The sequence below is a fragment of the Panicum virgatum genome, chromosome 5K, assembly GCF_016808335.1.
Source record: "Panicum virgatum strain AP13 chromosome 5K, P.virgatum_v5, whole genome shotgun sequence".
Taxonomy (NCBI): Eukaryota; Viridiplantae; Streptophyta; class Magnoliopsida; order Poales; family Poaceae; genus Panicum; species Panicum virgatum.
Window position 1 is genome coordinate 1428350 of NC_053140.1, and position 23209 is coordinate 1451558.

Sequence of the window (23209 nt, forward strand, 5' to 3'; positions counted from 1 at the left end):
GTTGTTATATAAATTCACGTTAAAATATACTAAAAGCTAAAAGCTAGATGAAGTCAATTTTTTTTTGCTTCACCGGTTTTTAGTTTTGAGAGAAATCCTCCAAATGGCACCTCGGTATCCTGATGCATCTTATTTTTTTTAAGGCCAGTTTGAGTGGGAGTGTCATCGATATAGTTACATAGACTGTAATATTAAGAACTGTGCCAGTAGAGTGTCATGGTGATGACACTCATCTTTTCTCTTTTCTCATACTATTAGTATATTTTAACAAATTTAATGTCCATGATATTTTTATAACAGTCCACTGAAATTGACCTCTAACGTAGCTTCGCGTGCTTGCTTATCTCGCCTTCTCCCCTGCAGGCTGCAGTACTCCACCTCCACGGCATCGTGCCTGGCTGCCTGCCCTTAATCCAAGGAGCCGTGCCTGCCATAAAAACAGCGGTTCTCGGATGGTGACACTATCACCAGCACACTGCTTTGACCACAAGCTAATAGAGTATTGAGCACGTACAATTTTTCAAAACTAATTTATAAAGATTTTGATAGTGAAAACTAGATTTTGTTGACTACACGGATATATCATGCTAGTACAGTATTTGAAGAAGGGAAAATTCGATTCATGCCACCACAACTCCGTGAAATTGGGTGTCATGTTGAAAATCATACCACTCAATGGCATGATTTTCAACATGAGATCCAATTTCAAGAAATTGGAGTGGCATGGATCCAACTGACCCGAAGAAGAACGGAGGGAGCAGCCTTTATAACTCTCAATTGAATTAAGTTCAGGAAGGCTACGACTCTCAACTATACTATCCAGTTACCCCTATCTATCTCATGAAGACACCTAAAGCACCCTAATAATTTTTAGCTATGGATGAAGAGGAAAGAAGAAAAGGAGGAAGCAGAAGAAAAAGAGAGGGAGGAGGAAGAAGCAAAAATAAAATCTCCCTAAATTGAACTCTTGGATGGACTCCGCCATTGCTTTCGGTGTATAACTTTGTATAACTTTCATAGTTTTGAGTGAGTTTGTCCAAGTCCTTCCAATCTAGTACTGTGTATTTTTCGAGGCAATAAATTTGCTACTACATATTTCTGGACTTGGTAAGAGTTTTGTTGCTTTCTAATAGTTGGGTCGATGCATATATATATACCCAATAAAAATAAATAAATAGTCTTTCCCAACAAATATGAAGAAATAATCACCACATCCGGTTCCGATTTGAGATGGCTTTCGGTCTGTAGATTTTTTTTTTCTCGTGTTTGCTTCCCACTTCGACTCTCCTCCACCAAAGACTACTCTTATAGGACTCTCTCTGTTCCAAAATAAATGTAATTATAGAGTTTAAAATTTATCGCACAAAGAATGCTAACTTTAACTCACCTACCACAAATAATAATGCAATTTCTGAAACACTTTTGCAAAAGACAACTAACACATCATCCACTCATCACAAAAAATAAGAAGTATTTTGATAATTTTACAAATATCATTATTTTGTGTGTTTAGTTCTAAAATTACAAATATCATTATTTTGTGTGTTTAGTTCTAAAATTGCATTTATTTTCGAACGGAGGGAGTATGACGGTAGTTTCGTTAGGTCAGGTAAAAGCCAGTATAAGTGGGAGTTTTACGAGCACAAATACTTAGACTAAGAACTAGATAATTATGCCAGATGAAATTCGTAGTGATGAAACTCTCCTCTTATCCTATAAAACTTCATCATTTTCTCTCTTTATCATGTTAGCAAAATTAATAATATTTAATGTCATAAAATTCTCCATAATTCATTGGGACGGACCTAGGAAACGCAGTCACGCATTCTCAAGCTGCAATCCATCGCTGCCATGGGACCACGCACCAATCCACTTGCCACCGCTTTTTTATTTGTCATCATCACTATCACACCAATCTTCGTTAATCCGATTTGCCCAAAAAGAGTAGTATTTCTTCCTTTTCGGATAAACATTGGAAAGCATCTGGGTGGTGCCGTTTTGGTGCCAAATCGCCAAACTGTTTTTGCAAAAGAATATCGAAGTCTACACATCTCCTCTGCTTCTGCACCAGAAACTCCTTTTTTTTTTTAGTCAAAAACGAGAGAGGCGATGGCTAGTTTAAGCTGGTCGGAGATCCAGCTGTGAAGTCTCACTAGACTAAACTTTGGTCAAAAACCGAAGGCGGCGACGGTTCCCTCTGACCGGAGGCCGGAGTCATCTGCATCCTCAATCTGCTTTACAACATGACAACATCATTTCGGCAATCCATCTTTTTCTCAGCTTGTGTCGCCTTGTGCAGTTGTGCCAGCCAAAATCGATGATTTCTTCCCTGCCGTCGTGCTCGTTCCCTTGCAAGTGACGCTCGCCAATGGAGGCAGTGAAGCGCGTAGGCGCGCTGCCCCGGCGTCGCGAGGCAGCGCTTCACAGCTTCGTCCTAGTCCTGCTTGTGCTTGGTGGCGCATTCGCCGCCTTCGCCGGAGACACCATCGTCCCCGGCGAGGGGATCTCCGGGAACCAGACGCTGGTCTCCAAGAACGGTGAGTTCGAGCTGGGCTTCTTCTCCCCCGGCGCCGGCATCCACCGCTTCCTGGGCGTTCGGTTCAAGAAGATGCCGACCACCAGCCCCACGTTTTGGGTCGGCAACAGGCTCCCAATCACCGACCTCTCCGGCGCGGCGCTCGAGGTCTTCGGCGGCAGCCTGTGCATCATGGAGGCCGGGGCTAGCCTCTGGTGTTCGAGCGTGGCAGGGGACGGCCCCCCGCCGGCCGCCGCCGCCGCGGTGCTCCTTGACAATGGCAACCTGGTGGTGACGGATCAAGCCAACTCCTCCAGGATCCTGTGGCAGAGCTTCGATAGCCCTGGCGACTCGCTGCTACCCGGCGCGAGGCTCGGGTTCGACCGGGACACCGGGAGCAACGTCTCCATGACGTACATGAATTACCCGCACAATGGCAGCATCAGCGTCGACCGGAGCAGGAGGAACGGGTTCGTGCTCACCACCGACGGGCATGACAGTCTTGGGACCTTCCCTGATTGGATGGTGACATCTCAAGACAACGGCAGCTCGCTGATTCTGAACCATCCTGAAAGCCCAAATGTGACCGAGTTCTTGCAGTTCCATCTGGGGCAAGTCAGCTTAATGCGGTGGTCAGAGGATTCTGCAGTAGCAAACAACAGTGGTTGGGTGGCTCGTTGGACCTTCCCTTCAGATTGCAAATCAAGCGGCTTCTTCTGTGGTGATTTTGGTGCTTGCAAGAGCAATGGCAAATGCGATTGCCTCCATGGATTTGAGCCTTCATACCCAGCTGAGTGGGGGCTTGGATACTTTGTCACTGGTTGCTCAAGATCTCTTCCACTAAGCTGTGAGACAAATGGTCAGACTGAACATGATGACTCATTTATCCTGATAGACAGGCTGCAGGGGCTCCCTTATAACCCTCAAAAATTTTCAGCAGAAAGTGATGAAGATTGTAAACAGGCCTGCTTCAGCAAATGCTACTGTGTTGCATACGTGTATGACTCCGGATGCAAGCTATGGTACCTTGACCTGTACAACCTGAGTTTTGCTTCTAGACCTCCATATAGCAAGATTTATGTTCGTTGGGGTTCCAAACTCCGGGGCAAAAATGGTTTACACAAAGGAGTGATTATATTGTTGGTGGCCGGGTTCATAGGACTGAGTTCTGTGATATTGGTACTGGTGCTTCTACGGAGATACAGGAGGGATTTATTTACTTGCAGAAAGTTTGAAGTAGATGGTTCTCTTGTTTACTACTCTTATGGGCAAATCAAGAAAGCTACAAGGAATTTCTCTGATAAACTTGGCGAGGGAGGTTTCGGTAGTGTTTTCAGGGGAACAATGCCAGGACCAGGATCAACTGCTGTTGCTGTGAAGAGTCTCAAAGGCCTTGGGCACGCAGACAAGCAATTCAGAGCAGAAGTGCAGACAGTCGGAGTGATCAAACACACTAACCTTGTCCGTCTACTGGGATTTTGTGTTAAAGGGGATTTGAGGTTGCTAGTCTATGAGTATATGCCTAATGGTTCTTTGGACACACAGCTCTTTTCGGAAAGATCTAGTCTTCTGAATTGGGATCTTCGCTACCAAATCGCGCTAGGTATTGCAAAGGGCCTGGCCTATCTTCATGAAGAATGTGAGGACTTCATCATACATTGTGATATCAAGCCAGAAAACATACTACTTGATGAGGAATTCTGCGCTAAAATCTCAGACTTTGGCATGGCAAAGCTTCTTGGACGTGAATTCAACTCTGCATTGACCACCATCCGAGGAACCATGGGATATCTCGCGCCAGAGTGGATATCTGGACAGCCTATAACTAAAAAGGCAGATGTATATAGCTTCGGCATCGTTCTTCTCGAAATAGTCTCGGGGAGAAGGACTACAAAGAGACTGAAATCCGGAAGTCATCGGTATTTCCCTCTTTATGCAGCCGCTCAAGTGAATGAAGGGAATGTGCTGTGCTTGCTGGACAGTAGGCTGGAAGGAAATGCTAATGTCAAGGAGCTTGACATCGCCTGCAGAGTTGCCTGTTGGTGCATCCAGGACGCGGAGAACGACAGGCCATCAATGGGACAAGTTGTTCACATGTTGGAAGGCGTTGTGAACACTGAAATCCCTCCAATTCCATCTTCGTTTCAGAACCTGATGGAGGGTGAGAACAACAGTATATATTCTGACGAAGGATAAAGTCTTAGTTAGAGTGGGGAAATTTGTTAGGATGACAACCCACATGCTCAACGCTCCATGGTGGCCGTTATAGAGTAGTAAAAGTTTTTCTGTTACTAGACAAAGACAATTGCACTAATTACTCTATTGACCTGCTGGATAATGGTGGCATATCCATCAAGATCATTATGAATAAGTTTGTAGGGGATTGTATTTGACTATTTGTCTATACTAGGAAATGCAATGGAAAGTTGAAAAAATTTGTCCTGTTGTCACTTGTCACCTTACCAGCATTATGCAGAAGTGCAGATAATCCAAATGTAAATGAGATTCGTGACTCTGAGTGTTATGGTAATTATAGTTCAAGACTGGATCAAGGTACTGAAGACTGAATCAAGGTACTGAAAGACTGAAGATGAAGACGTTGAGGAGCCAGCTGGGCCTTGAAAGGAGGAGCGAGCAAGGAGGCCCAACCCGAAAGGAATGGTTCGGCCCGTAATGGCAAGCACAAGAAGATCGGCCCATTTATCTTTAGTGGGCTGAGAGAGAGCTTGCTTGTGGATAACAAAGTCTGTGAGTCTTTGCGGCGGTTGCCGACGACCGGCGGCGAGCTTTGCTCGAGTTATCTACAGAATCCTGCGCTATCTAGTTCCGTCGCATCCTCCTCTCACATGGCATTTGCTTGGTTGCTTCCGTACTTTCTATACACGATCGATCATAATTTTCAAAAAAAAAAACGATCGATCACGGGCGAGAGAGGTGACAAGGCCGAACGCCCCTTGTCCCTTGTCGCTCGCTCCGGCCCCATCCATGATGATCTCTTGGCCTTTTTTCCCTCGTGCCTCCAATTCGCCCTTCAATCCTTGTCCTATCTCCTCGACGGGTTCTCGAGTACAAACAGGCATCAGTCCGAAAGCGAAAAGGACGCGACTGCTGCATCAAACAAATGGTGCCGAGAAATTACAGCGAGCCCGACAGTAAGGTAGATTAGCGTTGGCCGGCCCATCCTCCTTCCAGATGTGGAAATTTGCAGGGCAAAGCCAACCCTTTTTCCTTCCTGCAAGGCTAGCAGCTAGCGCGAGCGGAAGTTGAAAAAAGGGAGATTGCTCTCACTCCGTGTTGATGCCACACACCCTCTGCTTCGCATTATCCAGTGGCTGTTCCTGTTCAGCTACACTGACTGATGGCGACACTTGACACCGGTGCAGTCAACTCTCAAGTCTCAACTGTGATCGTGAAGACTCGTGATTATGCTTGTCACTGCAGGTGGTCAGTGGTCTAGCATGGCATGACTGCATTGCCGAGCAGGTAAAGAAACCGACATGACACAGCACATAGGTACTCCGTCTCATAATATAAGTATTTTTAGATTTCATCAAAGCCAATTTTGTTTAACTTTGATTATAAATAGTAAATAATTTATAAAGATTTATAAGATAAAAATAATATTACTAGATTCATTATGAAAGTAATTATCATAATATATAAGTATTTATATTTAAAATAGTTCATTCACAAAAATATTAATGGTCAAAATTGAATAAATTTGACTTTGACTAAACCGAAATATACTTATATTTTGAGACGAAGGGAGCACGTAGCAATCACAGCCTGTTGAGGTAGGCAGGCAATGGCAAGGATTGGTGGCGAGTGCTCCATGCTGAAAGCGAAATGGCAGCCCTCACATCAACTCCAAACAAAAGCCATACTGGGTGTGTTTAGATTCGCGAAAAGCTGGTAGAAAAAGTCGCATCGGACACTGTAGCACAGTGTAATATTTTTTATTTGTTTGTGGTAAATATTGTCCTACCATGACCTAATTAGGCTCAAAAAATTCATCTCGCAACGTACATCAAAACTATGCAATTAGTTTTTTTTATTTACCTATATTTAGTACTCCATGTATGGGTCATTTCCTATATTTAATGTTTCGATGTGATTTCGATGTGATGGAAAGTTTGGAAAATTTGGAGGAGTTCTCCATGTATGGGTTATTTCCTATATTTAATATTTTGATGTGATTTCGATGTGATGAAAAATTTGGAAAATTTGGAGGAGTTCGGGGGGAAGTGAACACAGCCACGAGTACGTACGTGACAGGACCAGGGCGGCGAGATGCTAGTCGTGCTTTGCGCCCTGCCCCATTTGAACCCCATCGATCTTGGCACCTAGTACCTTACACGCATGCGATGCTACTTTTTTTAAAAAAAAAACACACACTCACACATGCTACGCCACTGACCAAATTAAGTCGATCATTGCATAGACCCATACGCATGTGCCTACGGTTCATGATACATACGTACGAGTAGGCGTGGTCCGGTCATGTGTCTTGTTGGCAGCCAAGAAGGCGTCCGTAAAAGGCCAATGCCCAGGTGTACCTCGCTCTGGATCCACCAGAGAAGAACATGAAATGAAATACGCGTCGTAGCGCCAAATTAGTGCTGGATCGCCCTGTAAACTAACCCAAAAATGGGCAGCCCCAGCAAGCAAGCGCACCGTGATTGCGAGGCGATTGGTTAGTTAGGGCAAGTACAGCGCCTAGCCGTCTTTTTTAGTTGGGCTTTTAAGATTGATGATGAGCCCCGGAATAGATTAACAGTAGTCGTAAGCTTTGGTAGCTACAATCCAAGCGAGCTGCTGCTCCTATGCTCCTTTGATTCGCTCTGGCATGCATGATTGCCCCCGTGATGCCATGCCACGCCACACCATGCTGAATCGCCGATGCGATGCCAATGGCCAATGCGGGCAATGGCAGAGCCCCACAAGGCACAGCCAGGCTGCGCTGCACAGGAGAGGTGTGTGTTGAAACAAACAAACTTGGCTGACCCTGACAAAAAGGAAAAGTGAAAGCCAAGTCGAGCGGCCAGCAGCTGCAGCTACCTCTCTCTCAGCTGCTGGATGGATGCAAATGCAATCATCATCGCCCACATGTACAGGCACCTTCTTTTTCCCGTGGTGGATTCATACATAAGTATCCCTTTCGTTTCCCGCCGACCAAATCCGAAATTCTATCGCTCGTTTCTGCTGCCGCCGTTGTTTGGTTGGTCGGCGCCGATGGAGACGGGAGCAGTTTGTGTCTGCCGTTGTTAATTAGTTTGTGCTAATGAACAACACAGCTACATATACCGCTGTGACCTCGAAAACGGGCATCTGGCTGTCTGCAACTGCAAGAGTGATGCTCTGTGCTAGTCTTGTTTGGGTGTGCTAGGATTGTAGCACGCATAATTCTCGAAAAAAGAATCTCGTATGTATGAAGCACTAAATGAAGTTAATTTGCAAAACCTTTTTAGGGATGAGTGTAACTTTTCACGACGAATCTAATGACGGTAATTAATTGATAATTAACTACAGTGATGCTACAGTAACCATCCTCTAATCGCGCAGTCAAAGACCTCATTAGATTCTTCAGGGTCATTAGCGCGGGGGTTCTGAAGTTGGTTTTGTAAACTGACTTTGTTTGACACCATAATTAGTGGTCAAAGTTTGTTACTATTCACTAGCGCTACAATTCTTTCCAAACCAAACAAGGCCATCGTCACATGGCTGATTAAACAAATGCCAAGATTACCGGATAGGATCACCAAACAATCTGATTACCGCTCTGACCACGAGAGCGGCGCCGTCTGTCACAACCGAGGCGAGGATGCCTGGAATCTGAACAGAAGAATTCGGAGTAGGGAGCCAGCAGATCCGCCCACCAAGAAATGCTCTGCCTCGCAAATTCCATGGCGCCACCCAGACACAGGGCATAGGCAGAGAGGCACATGGGAATTCGCTGACCGTGCCGTCACTTGCCGAGCGCGCACCGGCTGGGCGAGTACGAGGGAAAGCGTCTCCCTGCCGGCTGCTGCGCGCCCCAGCCGCCGACGGCCCCAGGACGCGGCCGCCACGACCCATCACCCCACCACCACTCCTGCAGACCTCACATGCAGCAGCCCAGGCCAGCAGAAATCCAGCAAAACCACCGCGCCCGCCCCAGCCGGGAGGGAGCGCACCCTGCGCCGGCAACCCACGCCGCCCGAGCCGCGGAACCCTCCTCCTCGCTCCCCGTCTCCCTCCAGCTGCCTTGCCTTGCCACATCCCCCTCTTCTTTTTTTTCTTTTTGAACGCAACACATCCTCCTCCTCTCCCATTCTTCTTCTCTTCCCTCTCTTCACGGCTCCGCTCGCCCAGGCCCTTCACGCGCCTCGCCTCCCTCCCTCCCGCACCGTGCTGTAACTCCACTCCACTCAGATCCAACCAACCCACCGCCAACACCAGCACCATGCCGCTCCGCGTGGCGGCGGCGGCGGCGCTCGCCCTCCTGCTCTCCTGCTGCTGCCTCACGTCGGCCGAGCCCGACGCCGACAAGGCGGCGCTGCTCGCCTTCCTCGCGGGGGTGGGCCGCGGCGCCGCCGCCCGCGCGCGCATCAACTGGCCCGCCACCCCGCGCGCCTGCGCCGCCCGCGGGAGCGGCTGGACCGGGGTCACCTGCAGCGCCGACGGCGCCCGCGTCGTCGCGCTGCACCTCCCGGGCCTCGGCCTCTCGGGCCCCGTCCCGCCCGGCACGCTCGCCCGCCTCGACGCGCTGCAGCTGCTCAGCCTCCGCGCCAACAGCCTCTCCGGCCCCTTCCCCGCCGACCTCCTCGCCCTCCCCGCGCTCGCCGGCCTCCACCTCCAGCGCAACGCCTTCTCCGGCCCCGTCCCCGCGGGGCTCGCCGCCCTCCGCGCCCTCCAGGTGCTCGACCTCTCCTACAACCGCTTCGACGGCGACATCCCCGCCGCGCTCTCCAACCTCACCCACCTCGTCGCGCTTAACCTCTCCAACAACTCGCTCGCCGGCCGCGTCCCGGACCTCGGCCTCCCGGCGCTCCAGTACCTCAACCTCTCCAACAACCACCTCGACGGGCCCGTGCCGCCCTCCCTCCTCCGGTTCGCGGACGCCGCGTTCGCCGGGAACAACGTCACGCGGACGGCGGCGCCGGTGTCGCCGTCGGCGCAAACGCCGCCCTCGCCGCTGACCCCGCCTGCCACCGCCGGCGCGCCCGCGAGGAGGCGGGTGCGGCTCAGCGAGACGGCCATCCTCGCCATGGCGGTCGGCGGCTCCGTCCTCGTCTTCGCCGTCGCCGCGGTGTCCTTCATTGGGTTCTGCAGCAGGGACGCCGCCGACGAGATAGGCGCCGCGGCGTCCGGGAAGGGCGGGGACAAGATGGGGAGGGAGTCGCCCGAGTCCAAGGCCGTCATTGGCAAGGCCGGGGACGGCAACCGGATGGTGTTCTTCGAGGGCCCCTCGCTGGCCTTCGACCTCGAGGACCTGCTCCGGGCCTCTGCCGAGGTCCTCGGGAAGGGCGCCTTCGGGACGGCGTACCGGGCGGTGCTCGAGGATGCCACCACCGTCGTGGTCAAGAGGCTCAAGGATGTCAATGCCGGCCGGAGAGAGTTCGAGCAGCAGATGGAGCTGGTCGGCCGGATTCGCCATGACAACGTCGTCGAGCTCCGTGCTTACTACTACTCCAAGGACGAGAAGCTGCTTGTGTATGATTACTACAGCAGGGGAAGTGTATCCAACATGCTTCATGGTATGATATGCTTGCTCCCAACCTCTCCTCGTGCCTCAACTTTCAGTGCTCAATTTGGATATTGCAATTTGCTTCACAACTACCACTGCTTGTTTGTGTGTTACAAGTTAGTACAAACGTAGCAATGATGGTAACTGACAGATAAGTGGCACTTAAGAAATGTGTTAGGCGATTCTGCAATTTATAAAAGGAAGAAAATTTTGTAACGTGGACTCGTGGAGTGATATTAAGGTGACCTGGAGATGCGATGTTGCTTGTTGTTTGGGAAGGGGTTAATGGGTCCATAAGATATCTGTTTGTTTAGTGCAGCAAAGTTTGGTTGACTTTTATCAGATTGCATTGTAGGATGGACAATCAGGATTAGGGGGTTAATGGTAAAGGTAACGCAGGATGAAAAGGCTACCGAATGTGGAGTAGGTCCTTCCTTGTTCGTGCTCTGTTTCTTGTCTAGGTTCACAGTTTAATTTTCTGGCCGTAGCACTTGACTACTTGAGGCCTTTTGACTGCTATATTTGAAAATAACTCTTCTCTGCGTTTTTCTCTCTTTTGATCACATCAGTCAATATCTGCTCCCTTTTCTGTTCTGTGCTTTGGTTAACCGAAAGTAGCACATGCTGCTGATTTCTTCCTTAATTCCGTTTTGTTGACTTGCTGTTCTATATTAATTTCCTGTGTTCATCTAGATCTAGCTGTTTGGTGCATTGCTTAGCTGTCTTCACTTGCGATGTGTCTTCAAACTTTAAGCCGTTTCAATTTAAGTTCACATGGCATGCTTGGTGTGGGGTGGTCAACTCTGGTCACATCAGTGCCATCTTAGCAGCAAGACAGTCTGTTTCCTGTGTCATCCCATGAGGTTAAGCAGACAGTGAAATCTTTTTTGATGAAGTTTATGTGTACTTAAGTCACATGATGTCATGAGCTTGAATTTCAAACTGCATGGGTAGTTAGTTTGTAATCATATGATGTTGAGAATATACTAACTAAAAAGGAAAGTTGGGTTTAGAAGTAGTGGTAGGCATAGAAAAGTAGCTGGCAACTGAGGAAGAAAAATGGATGAAAGATGCATTACGTAGGCACTAGGCAGTAGTTGAGTGTTGTCACCTGCTAGAAAGTTAATCTTCTCAGGTTTAATTGGTAAAATCCTTCAATTAGTTGGCGTTGGTGTGCACTATCATGGCCCATTCCCTCCATTTCAGTGTCAAAATCTGGACCAGAGGTGGACCGCTGTTAGATATTCAGGCTATATGGAGTACTGTTTTGTCCAGAAAACAGACATCAATTATACTATTTTCATCTAATGGTTATTATCTCATGTATAAACGTTTCATATGATTGAAGATGACAGAAATCTCATAATTCTGCTCCTTTTTTTGTGCTTTCAGGGAAGAGGGGAGAGGACAGAATACCTCTGGACTGGCAAACCAGGTTAAAGATTGCCCTGGGAGCAGCAAGAGGAATCGCTCACATTCACACCGAGAACAACGGGAGATTTGTTCATGGCAACATCAAGGCCTCCAATGTGTTCATCAACAGCCACGAGTACGGCTGCATCTCAGACCTCGGCTTGGCTTCACTTATGAACCCGATCACCGCAAGGTCCCGTTCTCTAGGGTACTGCGCGCCAGAGGTCACCGACACGAGGAAAGCATCCCAGTCTTCAGACGTCTACAGCTTCGGCGTCTTCATACTGGAGCTCCTGACCGGGAAGTCACCTGTCCAGATAACCGGCGGAGGCAATGAGGTCATCCACCTGGTGAGGTGGGTGCAGTCCGTCGTCCGGGAGGAGTGGACCGCCGAAGTGTTTGACGGCGAGCTGCTGCGGTACCCCAACATCGAGGAGGAGATGGTGGAGATGCTCCAGATCGCCATGGCATGCGTGTCGAGGACCCCGGAGCGGCGGCCCAAGATGGCAGACGTGGTCAGAACGATCGGGGAGGTGCGGAGGGCCGACACCGGGACACGGCCGTCGACGGAGGCGTCCACCCCGGCCGTGGAGGCAGCCCAGAGCGGGGCGGAGAGCTCGTCGGCAGCACAATGAGTGAGCGAGTTCATTGGATGCTTGCTGCTGGTATTCGTTGTTCTTGTGTTTCTGCACGGTTGGGCGCACGGATGGTCGATTCTGTGCTCCGGCGGGTGTTGTACCATTCTTTTGTGTTAAGGTTCCATGTTACGGAATTGTAACAGAATGTCATGTGGACGTGGTTCGATTACGCAGCAATTGCTCGCTGCTGATTATCTCTAAGCTAAGGAAGGAAAAACTAATGTCTGATCTGCTGACACTTCATTTGACGCTGCTGTGCTTACTTTTTTTTTTTTGAGGTTGAGGGGTTGCTGCTGTGCTTACTTGCTCGGTGCTTCTTCGTTCGCATTGCTAGATCCGATCTGACGCAGTTGCAGGTGGGCTGAATAGGTGTGTTGAGCTTATTTTGTGGGCCTGGGCTTCTGTCGTGCCCGGCCCAGGTTTCTCTCTTTGAAAGCGGGGCTCACCTTTTTTTCTCAAAAAAAAAAGAAAAGAAAAGAAAGCCGAGCTCACGGTGTACCCCGTTCAAGTCCACCTTAAAAAAAAAACTGTACAGTATCCCTTTAAGTGTCTAGACATGCAATTCTGTGTCAAATTCTAAATCTATATTCCAAATTTAAGATGCTTTTGGCTGTTTGCACAAGGCAATTGATTTTCACTCCACTATCTAGCTAGTAGCCATATATACTTTAAATAGCAGGCTTTAAAAAGGTTCATTTGTTTCCTTATCTGGAGCACAGGTGGACAGGACCTTAAAAATTGGTATCTTCTTTCCGGGAGCGCGATACGGCCGCCATGCATGCATCGTTCCAAATCATCTTTGCGTTGTGCCGCCGGCCGGAGTGCTCGCAGCACCAGATCAAGAAGCAGTGACACCTCACGCGCGCTCCCGGCCGGCTCGATCGGCCGGTTCTTCGTCTCCATCCACGTCCATCTACCTCGGGCGGAGCGAGATGATCAGGTCGCTGTGTGCCGCCGTCGTTCTCGTCCTCCTCGCGCCGTGGGAGCCCGCGCCGGCATTGGCCGCCGCCGCCGCCTCCTACTCCCTTGGTCCCCGGCGGCGCTACGAGTCCATCTTCAGCCTGGGCGATGTGACAGACCCGTCGAGTTAAAACGCTTAATTAAGCGTAACCGTCATCATCTGGCGCATTAGTTTAATTAAGTGTAACTTGACAGTTTGTTTCCAACCCACAGGCCGACCGAAACACACCAGAAGTTTCGCACGAAAACGAGCGCAGAAGGTACCAACATGATAAAATCTTACAAAATAGTAAATAATATTAAGACTTTTACAAAGCAGCTTAAATTTAAAATTTACAAAAGAAAAGATAACAGCGGAAAAGAATCTAACTTACAGAACATTTTTATTAGAGGATAAATAAAACGAACTTTAAATTAATAGGACATGCACCGGGGCTTGCCTTGAGTCTGCGGCTCAGTGCTAGAGTGAGATGGACCTTGGACTTCTCCCCATGATCCTCCTGTGGCTCCGCAACCACCTCGTATATGACTCCTTCAGCGGCGGCGTCTATACGTATGCATATGATATGAGAATGTATGTAATATAATTTGAAACTTTAAAATAAACCCTAACCGATTACAAATACTACTAACCACACAACCCGACGTTCATAACTCTGCAAAACCGGAATATCCGGATTTAAATCCGGAATATCCGGATTCCCAAATCCGGAGTTTCCGGGGCTATACCCGGAGTTTCCCCCGGAGTATCCCAAACCCGGAGTATCCGGGCTTATACCCAGAGTTTCGCCCGGAGTTTTCAAAATCCGGAGTTTCCGGGCTTATACCCGGAGTCTCCGGGCTTGACAGCATTTTCGCCCCAAAAACTGAAATCTTGATTTTGGCAAAACCAACCCACCAAAATCAAAACCTTTTTAGATCCTAGTTGAGGGATGCATATAGAGTTAATTGACTAAAGGAAACCACTTAGAACCTCTTAGAAACATAGATTGGGGCGGCACAAGTTGAATACCTAGGATGAACTTTTTCTTGAATGAGGAACTTGAAATCCAAGGCACCCTTGGAAGGAACTCGTGGGGAGGAAGGTTCCCCACCCGATTTGAATCTTCTTTGGCTTTGAAATCACGTTTAGATGGGGGATTTGCACCCTAGGGCCTCATGGAGGGGGAGAGCTTGTGAGGGAGAGGGAGAGTTCATGAGGGAGTGAAAGGGAGAGAGTGAACGTGAGGGAGAGTGAGCTGTGAGGGGGAGAGAGAGAGTGTGTGTTTATTATATTTGTGGGACCCAGATGACCAAATTAGGGAAATAGAAACTCCACGCCCGGAGTATCCGGGCCAATGGCCGGAGTATCCGGGTAATTCCGGAATATCCGGGTGCAAACCCGGAGTATCCGGGTTTTCCCATGCTCCAGAAAATTGGACTGAACTTGAGTCGATTTTGGTGACTCGATTTGTACCCGAAGGATTAGGTCTCTAATTAACTATTTAAGCCCGTGATTAATCTTGATTATAGGTGATTAACACCTGGGGTGTTATAGACGACTCCTTCACCGACACCGGCAACAACCCCGCCGTGTTCGCCTGGTACTCCATCCCCGACCCCGTCACGCGGCCGCCCTACGGCACCACCTTCTTCGGCCGCCCCACCGGCCGCAACTGCGACGGCAGCCTCATGCCCTCATCATCGACTTCATCGGTCGGTAACCATGCGCCACTCATGCAATCCGCAATGCCACACACATGATGAGTCATTTGTAGAGCCGAACTGATGGGATTGGAGCACGATCGACTATGTCTATGTGCAGCCGAAGCCCTCGGGCTGCCGTACGTCCCGCCTTACCTGGGCCCGCCGTTCGGCTCCCTGCCGGCGAGCAGCGGCGGCGCCACCGCTCTCGACGCCGCGTTCTTCCGCTCCCGTGGCATCCTCCCCGCCCCCAGCAAGTTCCCTCTCAACGCCAGCCTGAGCGTGCAGCTGGAGTGGTTCGAGTCGCGCTGGAAGCCTGTGACAGAACCGCCAAGTTAAACGGCTTAATTAAGTGTAATGGTCATCATTTGAATGCATCAGGCGCATTAGCTTAATTAAGTGTAACCTGACAGCCTGTTTCCAACCCACAGGCCGATCGAAACACACCAGAAGTCTCGCGCGACGGCGAGCACAGACGGTACCAACATAATATAATTTCACAAAAATAGATAATAACATAAATATTTACAAAACAGCTTTAAATTTGAAATTTACATAAAATAAATGACAGCAGCGGAAGAGAATATGACCTGAGGAAGATTTTCATTAGAAACCAACTGAAATAAATTGATATAAAACGATAACTACGGAGACGTGAGGACGTCACATCGAGCCCACCGATGTTAATCCTGGTTAGCTTTTATACCTGAAATAGGGTAAACAACAAACCCTGAGTATACTAATACTCAGCAAGACTTACCCGACCAGTGGGTATAACTTAGCCCACAAATCTAGACATGCAAGACATTTGGCTGGTGGTTATTTTGCATAAAAAGCTTCTTAAAGTGGATCCTTAATTTCAATATTTTACCTCCAAGTTTCCATATGTTTAAACCATCAACTAGTATTTGCACCTTCTAAGCAACCATAGCTAACATTGAAATATTAAAACAAGATAATTTAATTCCTAACCATCATTTAAATTCCATATAGCATCACTACGATGTGGTGCTGTGATCAAGGTGCTCATATCCGAGATGCGACGTACGGCGGATCGATCCGATTTAACCTTGCAAGGTGGACCTAACCAACACGGCACGTATTTGCCCCGTCGGACAATACAACCAACCATTCCCCTCCCCGCCTCGAACTACAGAACCGCCCCACCTACATATAGTCAGCCGGGCTCAACGAGAGACCACCAAAAGTAAACATATGCATCCCAATTCTCCGCGACTACCCGACTCGCCCTAAGGGGTGGTGATGAAGTTCTGTACTTTCGAAACAAGGCAGTACTCGGCTTACCGGTTTCGACTACCTCCTACTCCCGGCATGCGGTTAGTACAATTCAAACTCGATCACAGGGCCAGGCAACGAACGGTCATTAACCGACACAGGCGGGGCTAACCTTTCCCCGCCCGGTCTCCAGTTTCTTTTCCTTATCCAACCTATTCCAATATTCCATATACTCAAAATAACGAGATATCCTATATCTCGCGAGTGACCCGAAATCACTCGTCTTCTACCGAGTTCTATTAAGCATAGCATTTCTATCGTCCTCTACACACTAGTATAACTCGAGGAGACCTAGGGATCATGCAACTAGGGTTTCAAATAATTCCTGAACCTAATGCGCAAGTAATAGAAATATAATATAGGTGTCATAGTTTGAAATAAACGGATGTGCACCGGGGCTTGCCTGGGATTAACACTATGTCAGTGTTAGTTAGATGACACTCGCTTGGCGAGTATTCCGGTCTAAGCATGTACTCCTGGTTCTTTGCCTCTTCTGGATATGTCCACCAAACATCGTCTTCGTGTTTGGTTCCAATATCACGTCCTTCATATGGTTCATCTATCGTACCTAAATGAGATGTATCAATGCGGATGTCTGAATGCATGGTAGTATAGTAGATGATACAGCAAAAAGAACAAGCGAGGCTGGCACAAAGTCACGATTGCATGGACACGAGCATAATGCTATGTAATGCGATACGATTACAAGAAAGACATGACTGGGCAATCGTTTATAGAGTAGTAACTCAACATATCTAACTACACAAAACATCATGATCAACAGCACAAGAAAGCTATACTAACTTCCTAAACAAGGGGGAGTAGTTTCCTATAACAATTAAATCATGGTTGGTTAATAAATCAACAACTCAGCACACATATAGTATTAAATTCAATAAAAATTACATCAAATAGAATGTAAACAGAACTATCTATCCTGCAAAATTCATCCCAAAACTTGTAGCCAATTATCCAGAACAATTTATGCAATCAGACAACTCCTAGAACAAGATTAAATTATACAGGTTAGACCAGAGTATAAAAGAATCTCAAACTTTAACAGTAGGTCTAAAAAGGGATGAATTATCTACTGTGAATTTTTCATGATTTTATCTAGACATAATTAATTCTGAGAAAATAAACAAAACAGACATCATATTTACAAGATTCATTTTTAACTCCTGTTTTATTCATTAATTGGGACTCAAGCTTCATGGACAAGCTAAACTATTCAAAAATAACACTCAGAAATATTTTCATAATTTATCATCAACCTAAACTATTTATCATAATTAAAGTTTACTAAGAAAAGATTAAATCAAAGAATTAGCTACACATGAGAACTGACCACGAAATTTTTATATCAACACTAGAGTCACATGAACATCTCACCATAAAAATTTCACAGCAATACATGGCTTCAAACATTAGTTAAGGAAAAGATAAAACAACTAGTCTTTATGTACCTAGTGACACAAAACAATTTGTACAGCAAAAACTTTAAACAAACACCCATCATATTTTGATTCTACCGCATAGATCTTTTCATAAGGATTCCAGAACAACTGGATTTGCTATTTTACGAATTTTCTACGAATTTATATTGAATTTCAAAGTTTACAACTAGAAATTACAAAGGGGTCCTTAAAGCACTATTCATCTGAGTCACAGTCTATTCAAACAACCCCCTGGATTTTCTTGAATTTCAACCCGAGGTCCCTGGCTGGGGTTTGAAACAGGGGAAGCGGTGGCGGCCGGAATCCGGCGCTTGGGCTCGTCGGCGGCGAGGGCCCGGTGGGGAAAAAGCAAGAGGAGGACGAGCTCTACCTCGGGGTGGCTTTGGTTGGGGCTAGGATGGCCGGAGCGGGCGGCGCCGCGGAGAGGGGCGGCCGGCGACGGACTGGGCCTGCGGCGGTGGCGTTCCGGCGGGCTTGGGCGTCGGCGAGCGGGTCGGGGAGCACCGGTGGAGATCAAGGAAGCTAGCTACGGGGTCGTTTGGGCGCGAGGGAGGGTGGAGGAGGGGGCTCCGTGGCGGCCTAGGAGGGGGGGCGGCCATGGTGGCGGCGACAGCCGTTCCCGGGCAACAGGGACAACGGAGCTCGGCGCTCGCGCTCAGGAAGAAGGGAGAGAAGGATGGGGACGCCTCGGAGCTCGCGGGAAAGGTCTAGGCGGTCAAGAACGCGAGAAGGGGCAAGGTGTAGTCGTCCAGGTCGTCACGGCATCGCCGTGGTGGTTCGGCGGCCATCCTCGTTGAGTGTGCAGGGGATGACGACGCGTGGCGGGTCCAGCAGCTTCGGGAGGAAACTGAGTGAGGAGGCAACGGCGGCACGAGACGCGCGTCCCACGCGCGACGCGCAGGCGGTGTCGTGGCCACGACGCGCTCGCCGGCGAGGCTGCTCGACGCGCGGGCGCCAAGATGCGTGCGTAGGGGTCGGGGGTGTTACAAAGCCCTCCCTGTGCCGCACGACGACCCAAGGTGCGTACACGTACAACGTTGCCGTAGAACGCAACAACAACAATTCGATCACAAGAGCAACCGGCCGCAAGTGACCGATCGAACGCGTGTGCACGCAGAATGCGAGGAGTTGTTGGGCAGATCCCTCTTCTTCGTGGGCGAGTTCGGGGTCAACGACTACCTCTTCTCGTTCGGGAAGATGAGCCTTGAGGACATCAGGTCCGTGGTCGTGCCGTCGATCATAGAGACCATCCGTCAGGCCATCGAGGTGCTTCTTCAGATATCTACTGATCTTTCATACTGTACTAGATATCTCCTGATCTAATCCACCGGAGCATATGCAGAGGCTGATCCAGCACGGCGCCAAGACCGTGGTGGTTCCCGGCGTCATCCCGCTGGGGTGCTCGCCGCCGGTTCTCTTCCTGTTCCCGGAGCCGGACCCGGCCGGGTACGACGCCAGGACCGGCTGCATGCCGAAGCACAACGAGCTAGGGCGGCACCACAACGCGGCGCTGCAGGCGGCGCTCAAGGATCGGAGCTCCGCGCCAAGCACCCCGGCGTCAGCATCATCTACGCCGACTTCTTCGGCCCCGTCATGGACATGGTCGAGTCGCCTCGCAAGCTTGGTCAGTGCCTACCTGCTCGATCCTAGCACAGTATCTTCCTCCCATGGGCACTGTTAGACGATGAGCCTGTTGGCACTAATGTGGATGATGGTGATGCAGGGTTCAGAGAAGACGGGCATGGGAGGTACAACTACAACATCAGCGTTCCTTGCGGCGACGCGAACGCGACCACGTGCGGCCGCCCATCTGCCTCCCTCTACTGGGACGGCGTCCATTTCACGGAGGCGGCTAACCGCCACATCTCCACTACCTGGCTGAGCAGCTTAATAAGTTAGCTAGGATAGGATCATGTTTTTCAATTGTTCGAGTACTGAAAATTCATCATCGTTGCGTCCGTCCCAAAATATCACAACTTTTAGTCTAGCTCAAAGTTAAACATATTCATCTTTGATCAATAATATTTTCAAAAATAATTACCTTTTAAATAGAAAAGATTACATGTTATTGAATTTGGTTTCATTAGGTTAGTTTATTCGTGTGACATGTAACCTTTTTTATTTAAAAGTAATTATTTTTGAAGATATTATTTATCAAAGATGAAATATTTGACTTTGACCAAATGTAAAAGTTGTTATATTTTGGGATGGAGGTAGTACTATGTTTAGTTTTATATATATTATTAGGGAAAATTAAAAATTATATCTAGTGTGCACGTGAGTATTGAATGAGTTTTGAACACCTACACCTAAATTCTGTATCCCTCTCCTCCCATCGTATTCGTAGCGCCTAGTGTTGAGGCCCAAACCTGCTTTAGCGGTCGACCGCGTGCAGCGTTTGCTGCAATCGATGCGCAGGTCGCACGTGGGTGGGGCCCGTATGCCCCGGCACCTATCCATGCCTCCCTCCCCCGCTTCTCTCTTTTTTTCTCGTCCCGTCCGCCCTTTACCCTTCTTTTTTTTGAAGAATCCCTTTTCCCTTCTCTTTCCTCACTTCCTTTTTCTCTCCGATAGATCCAGCGCTCTTGGTAAAGCCCCGCAAAACAGAGCAGGCCAGCGCCAGAATCCCGCCGGGGGCGAGCTTCACACCCGGCTAGGTAGGGCGCTGGCGGCGGGAGGGCGGAGGCGGCGCAATGGGCCGGGGTAACGGCGCGCTCCCCGGGGGTGAAGGCGGTGTGGCGGGGACCTCCCCCAGATCTGGCCCTCGACGACGGCGGCAAGCTCCCGGGTACTGGCGTTTTTTCTTTTTTTGGATTCCAAAGTTTTCTACAACTTTTTTCCAAACTTTTCTTTTCTGATTTTGGATGCAATTTTTTTCTTCAAGTTTTTCTACAAATTTTTCTTATTTTGGATGCAAAAGTTTTTTCTTCAAAAGTTTTTCTCAACAATTTTCTGTTTCAAATTTTTCTCATCAAAATTTTATTCTATCTCTCTCCAAAATTTTCTCGAAAAAATTTCACTGAAATTTTTTTATCACAAAAGACAAAAAAGTTACTGGAAAGAAAAAAAAAACAGTTGAAAGATAGTCTGACCCGGTGGTTGTTGGATAATCGACCGTACGGTCTCATCTTAACGGGCGACCGTAAGCTAGGCAGCCCCGTGTCGAGGTGTGCCGTGTGAAGGTGAACGTGAACCCTTCAACGTTTTGGTACAAACAGAGCTAGCAGTCCATGGACTAGCTGAAGGTTATAGGGATCGCTCCGATGTTTTTAAACTTCTCTTCTCATATTTTGCATGATTTTTCTACGACTCCATGTCGACCCCACCAAACAAATTCCACTTTATTTATCGTCCGTTGACAACTTTGACACCATCCTGCCCGACCCGTTCGTTGTCACCGTCGCCAAGATGAGCTGGCGCTTGCCGTGCGCCGCGGCACTACTGCTCCTCCTCCACCTCGCGGCGCTGGGACCGGCCGCCTCGGCGGGCAGCCGCCTCCGGCGCTACGACTCCATCTTCAGCTTCGGCGACTCCTTCGCCGATACCGGCAACAAGCCCATCGCCTTCGCGCGGTACTCCGTCCCCGTCACCGTCATGCGGCCGCCCTACGGCGAGGCCTTCTTCGGTCGCCCCACCGGCCGCACCACCGACGGCCGGGTCATCCTCGACCTCGCTGGTAAGCACCTGCCATGGTCGCAGCTCGCCCGCCTGCTTGTTTGGGCGCTAGAAATTACAGACTGACAGTCGATTGCTCTGCTTCAAGCCCAAGCCCTGGGCCTGCCGCTCGTCCCGCCGTCCCTGGCTCGCGACGGCCGCTCCTTCCGTCAAGGCGCCAACTTCGCCGTCGCCGGCGCCACCACTCTGAACTCCGAGTTCTACCACGCGAGGGGCATCCCCGGCGGCGCCAGCAAGCTGCCTATCAACACCAGCCTGAGCGTGCAGCTGGAGTGGTTTGAGGCGCTGGAGCCTTCGCTGTGCGCCACATCCCAAGGTCAGTCGGCCAGCAATTAGATTCGATTCAGGCATTAGCGACGCGATGGTGATCAGATTCAGATTATTATCTAGTAGATGATAAGCATGCATGAGTCTAATGGTCGATCGACCGCAGAGTGCGAGGAGTTCTTCGGCAGATCCCTCTTTTTCGTGGGCGAGTTCGGGGTCAACGACTACCACCTGTCTCTGAAAAAGCTTAGCGTGCAGCAGGTCCGACCGCTTGTTCCTGACGTGATCCAGACAATCTCAATGGCCATCGAGGTGAGTGTTCTGTTAACCACGCAGCAATCTGTAGCTTTACTCCATGAACCAGGAGGATGCAGATGAAACCTGAGCGACCTGATCTGAACAGAGGCTGATCGTCAAGCACGGCGCGACGAGCTTGGTGGTTCCCGGGGTGATCCCGTCAGGATGCTCGCCGCCGATCCTGACGCTATTCGCCGGCCGTGCCGGCGCAGCAGACTACGACTCTGAGACAGGTTGCCTCAAGGAGATCAACGAGCTCGGGAAGCATCACAACTCGCTGCTCAAGGACGCCCTGCGCAAGCTCCGGGCCAAGCACCCGCATGCCAGGATCATCTACGCCGATTTCTTCGGCCCGATCATGGAGATGGTGGAGTCGCCTGGCAGATTCGGTCAGTGCAGCCCCGGTCTTCCCATCTGTAATTCCGTGCAGACATGATGCTGAAGCTCAACAGAGACGTGTTTTGTTTTCAGAGAAACGTGAGCTAGACTTGTGATTGCAAACTGCAGGGTTCAGAGAAGATGTTCTGACGGTCTGCTGCGGCGGCCCCGGGAGGTACAACTACAACGACAGCGTCGCCTGCGGTGATGCGGATGCAACTCCGTGCACCGACCCATCTGGTTCCCTGTACTGGGACGGCGTCCATTTGACAGAGGCCGGTTACCGGCACGTGGCCGACGGCTGGGTAAGGAGCATTCACTCTTCCGACAGTGCTAGCAGCGGCGAGAGGGGCAAAGCGAGCGCGTCAACTCATGGATCACCCCAATGACCTGGCCCTGAGATTGTACGTGATAATTTAGTAAATTTGGTTATTCAAGATGTTAGTTTGTTCTTCTAAGAATCCATGTTTGCTTGTTTATTTGTTTTTTTTACCAAATTTGTAAAAAGCCCGAATAATTGGCTGGTAACGGCTGGAAGATTGGTATACTTTCTGAGTCTGCTTTACGAAATGCTTTGCCAGGGTTTGTGCTTCTAGATGTTTGCCTGTTGCTTAGGATTCTTTTTTTTTTTTGTTGCAAAATCTGGTTTGACCGTTTTTTTTTCAAATGTGAATTTTTGAAACTAGATGTCCGATGAATCACATGGGCCATATCTAGTCCTAAACTTTTGCAAGTCAAATGTTTCGTTGCTTGTGTGCTCTCTCGGGTAGTCTCTATCACATGGGCCATTGGAATCTTGATCCAAAACTACGCCTGTCCGGTGCACGCTGGAACATGTACTTCTGTGGCATGCGGCATGCTAAACAAATTCAGTTTGACATTATATTGGTGGCGCCTACTAATC

General features: G+C 49.2%; 3 protein-coding genes and 1 pseudogene across 3 annotated transcripts; all 4 read left to right on the plus strand.

The window, feature by feature from the left end:
* The first annotated feature begins 2019 nt into the window (after positions 1-2019).
* LOC120705543 (G-type lectin S-receptor-like serine/threonine-protein kinase At2g19130) lies at positions 2020-4957 on the plus strand. Its single transcript, XM_039989934.1, has one exon. The coding sequence runs from the start codon at positions 2369-2371 to the stop codon at positions 4709-4711; it is 2343 nt and encodes a 780-aa protein (XP_039845868.1). The 5' UTR covers positions 2020-2368; the 3' UTR covers positions 4712-4957.
* A 3717-nt stretch (positions 4958-8674) lies between these two features.
* LOC120705544 (probable inactive receptor kinase At4g23740) lies at positions 8675-12536 on the plus strand. Its single transcript, XM_039989935.1, has 2 exons — positions 8675-10251; positions 11634-12536. The coding sequence occupies exons 1-2, from the start codon at positions 8958-8960 to the stop codon at positions 12287-12289; spliced, it is 1950 nt and encodes a 649-aa protein (XP_039845869.1). The 5' UTR covers positions 8675-8957; the 3' UTR covers positions 12290-12536.
* Positions 12537-13224: 688 nt separating this feature from the next.
* LOC120709404 lies at positions 13225-19587 on the plus strand (annotated as a pseudogene).
* A 1178-nt stretch (positions 19588-20765) lies between these two features.
* Positions 20766-22900, plus strand: LOC120705545 (GDSL esterase/lipase At5g45910-like). Its single transcript, XM_039989936.1, has 5 exons — positions 20766-21364; positions 21452-21679; positions 21797-21942; positions 22034-22316; positions 22435-22900. The coding sequence occupies exons 1-5, from the start codon at positions 20983-20985 to the stop codon at positions 22692-22694; spliced, it is 1299 nt and encodes a 432-aa protein (XP_039845870.1). The 5' UTR covers positions 20766-20982; the 3' UTR covers positions 22695-22900.
* Positions 22901-23209: the final 309 nt, after the last annotated feature.